The 3262-nt window shown below is 39.3% G+C and overlaps 1 protein-coding gene across 1 annotated transcript; it reads left to right on the top strand.

Moving 5' to 3' along the window:
• Positions 1-427: 427 nt before the first annotated feature.
• smx5 lies at positions 428-3262 on the top strand. The gene is made up of 5 exons (XM_010902955.3): positions 428-516; positions 897-964; positions 1904-1934; positions 2050-2109; positions 2437-3262. Exons 1-5 carry the CDS (start codon positions 514-516, stop codon positions 2560-2562), a joined length of 288 nt encoding a protein of 95 aa, XP_010901257.1. The 5' UTR covers positions 428-513; the 3' UTR covers positions 2563-3262.

The following is a 3262-nucleotide window of genomic DNA, read 5'->3' as shown; positions in this document are numbered from 1 at the left end:
CTGCCTCGCAATTAATGAAACTTTTATTAACACTTTCGTTTTTTTTGAATTTTTTTTTTTTTCTTTCATTCAGATATATATATTTTTTATTGTTGATTGTTGTTACATCTGCCTGGAACTATCGAATGCCAGTTACTTTTTAGTTATGCATTAGTCGTCTCCAACTATCTTATGCATATGGTAATGCTACCACCCCCTGGCACAATGATAGTATTACATGAATGTCAGAACAAATGAGGAAATAAGTGGCCAACATCGTTTCATTTGAATAATTGTTTTATTTATCCTTCCTATGGTAACTCCACTGTATTTATGGATATTTTTATGTTTACTTTCCGTATTCTGACAATAAACCAATAACATCCTTTTTTATTTATAAAAAAGCATTATTTATATTACAGCGCTTTACAAGTTTGTTCAGCAAATATGTTAACGTATATTAAAATCGACCATATGCACTCTCGTGACATCATCAACCTGAGACGACGATAGCAGCGTTGCTGAAAACTGAAAATGGTGAGAACATTGTGTACTTTATCTTGAAGTAGATATGTTAGAGGCTTTCATTGTTATAGAATGCCTTAATTTATGTTGGATCTACAACTGCAAATCACATACTTAAATGATTACACCTTCGGTTTCATAAAAACGCTAGTAAGTTTACGTTAGCTAGCATGATGCTAGCATACGGACTGGTCACATAAATGAATGAATATGTCGTTGACCTGACGTTTATTTAGGTAGATGATTCACTTTAGTTACTAGCTAGCCAACTATGATTTTCGACTTAAAACCAATAGAAGTTGATGTCATGATTTACTGCAAGGTACCGCAAAGCTAACTGTTCCTACTGGTGGTAGCTAGCTAACTAAAATTCTGTATTTTCTATATTGCAGCTATTTTATTCGTTTTTCAAGTCTTTGGTGGGGAAGGACGTAGTGGTGGAGCTAAAAAATGACTTGAGGTTTGTATTATAATAGATAATATGCATAACCCTTATTAAAAGTGCATCCATCCTTTTAGCTTGCTTTCAGTACTATAGAACAAAATTGAAAGTTTAGCCATGACTTTAGGAGTGATTGACTGTGGCCTAGATTATTATTATTGTGATAACGTTGATATATGATGTTAAATGATATATCAAACAGCAGAAACACCCCAGGGGAATAGATGTTATGTGTTCCCCTGAAACCAGGTTGAGTAAACATTGTTTCTGCCAATGCTGAAATCTACCAGCTTTGACCAGTGTTCATTGCCCTCACACCAGTCTACATATGTGCAAACCTTAGATGGCAAAATTCCAGATAAATAACCCTCATATTACCAAAAAATTCTAAACTGTGCCTTTAATGGTATCACAACAGTGTTTATTCTTAGTCATTGTCATTTGCTAGTCAAAGCGATGGCTAACCCCCCTCAGTAGCAGTGTGTAAATAGTGTTGCTGTGACAACTCTAGCACAGATGACTACTCCCACTCGCGCTTGTATAAGCTTCACTGCAACGCCATTAAAACCCCAGTGACTGGCAGAACTCGCCAAAATCTGCGTGAAAACTGGCTGAATTTGTTGATTGCCTCTTATCGACATAAGTCACTGGAATAGTCTAAAGAAATCTCACTAAATATAGTGTCTCCGTTTTGGCGACACTGTCTCTGTTTTTACAGATGTCTGCTACTGCAGAAAGCATAGATGCACATGCAGAAGTATACTGGCGTCTGGTCTAATGGTTGATCCCTGTTTATGCCTTTATGGACCCCTTAGTTCCCCTTTCATCTTCCTACTCTCATTCCTTCGCAATCAGAGAATAATGCAATAACTATTTCACAAGAGTTGAAGACAGGCTGTAGTGATTTTTTTGCCTTTCACGTACCCATGGTGTAACCGTCTTTGTCTTCTGATTCAGCATCTGCGGAACACTCCACTCTGTTGATCAGGTAAGAGGAAACATAATTTCACATGAACCACACGTTGTGTTTTGCGATTCCCCGTTTTAGCTTTAAAACGGGCTTCCTAAGACGATGTCACAGAAGGGGTGCTCTTGTCTTACAGTACTTGAACATCAAGCTGACGGACATCAGCGTCACCGACCCAGAGAAGTATCCGCACATGGTGAGTCTGGATTATTCTGTTAATGGAAAGCGAGAGGGGACACGCATCCATGTAGCAAATGTCTATGCATGTTCAGAAGAAAATGTCCAATTAGTTGTGCTGTCAACTGGCCGACGAATGTTAGGCGATTAGCGCACTAAAGAATTTGCGTGTGATGACTTAAAACTGTATCTGCTCCACCCCGGTTTTGTTTTCAATGGATCCGTGTGGCCTCGGGTATCCTTTCATTCATTCCCAAACCACCTTCATAACATCCTGGGAGCAAATTCGGTTAATTCTTTCTTTTGTTTGTAACGCTGCCTTTTCTGCTGTCTGCTCTGTCACCAGCTGTCCGTGAAGAACTGCTTCATCCGAGGCTCCGTGGTCCGGTATGTCCAGCTCCCTGCAGATGAGGTGGACACTCAGCTGTTACAGGACGCCGCTCGCAAGGAGGCCCTGCAACAGAAGCAGTGACCAGGCTTGGAGTGGTTCAGCTAGCCTGAGTGCTGCACGCTTTGTGCTGTCATGCCAACTACTCGCTGTATTTTTGCTCAGCAACATGTAACAGGGTTGGCGGGGGGCACTAGCGGATCTGGGAGCAGGCTAGAGGTTGAGGGCTGCTGGTGTGGACGGGGTGGGCAGATGGACTGATTGATTTAGTTGGGGATTTTGAGGTCAGACGGGTATCAAACGTTTCAGCAAATGTCATTTCTTTCTTTTGGGGCATAAAATACTTTTATACAAAACTGTATTCTCATAAAAATGCATTCCTGCCAACACCTGCGTTTCTGAGATTCTATAGATCTGTGTATATATGTAAAACTCTCCAATTACAACAGTACATATAAGTGAACAGATGTTTGTATTAAGCAATATTTCAATATTTCATTGGTTTGTATGGCATTGTGTGCAGATGTTAGAATTATACAGTCCAGATCCTGCCCAGGTTATTTTGTCTGTTTTTATTTTTAAAGTTTTTGAGAAACATTGTCTTATTTGCAAAGTTAATATCCTCGCTCATTGTCGATGAATTATCGTTTTTCTTTCTTTAGCTGATCAGGTGATTCCTCACTTTGTGTAAAATAATTTGTTTTGAGCTTGTGTAAGAGACTCAATGTTTTTTGATCACCGTTTTCATATGTGGTGTACATAAACCTTATTTGAATCCTTTTGA

This window comes from Esox lucius, chromosome 8, assembly GCF_011004845.1.
Source record: "Esox lucius isolate fEsoLuc1 chromosome 8, fEsoLuc1.pri, whole genome shotgun sequence".
NCBI lineage: Eukaryota > Metazoa > Chordata > Actinopteri > Esociformes > Esocidae > Esox > Esox lucius.
This window is presented reverse-complemented; position numbering and strand designations above follow the sequence as displayed.

Excerpts from the sequence above, each read along its gene's own strand:
- smx5 (XM_010902955.3), top strand. Across the intron at positions 1,935-2,049 it reads CACTCCACTCTGTTGATCAG|TACTTGAACATCAAGCTGAC; the intron begins GTAAGAGGAAAC and ends CTTGTCTTACAG. Across the intron at positions 2,110-2,436 it reads CAGAGAAGTATCCGCACATG|CTGTCCGTGAAGAACTGCTT; the intron begins GTGAGTCTGGAT and ends CTCTGTCACCAG.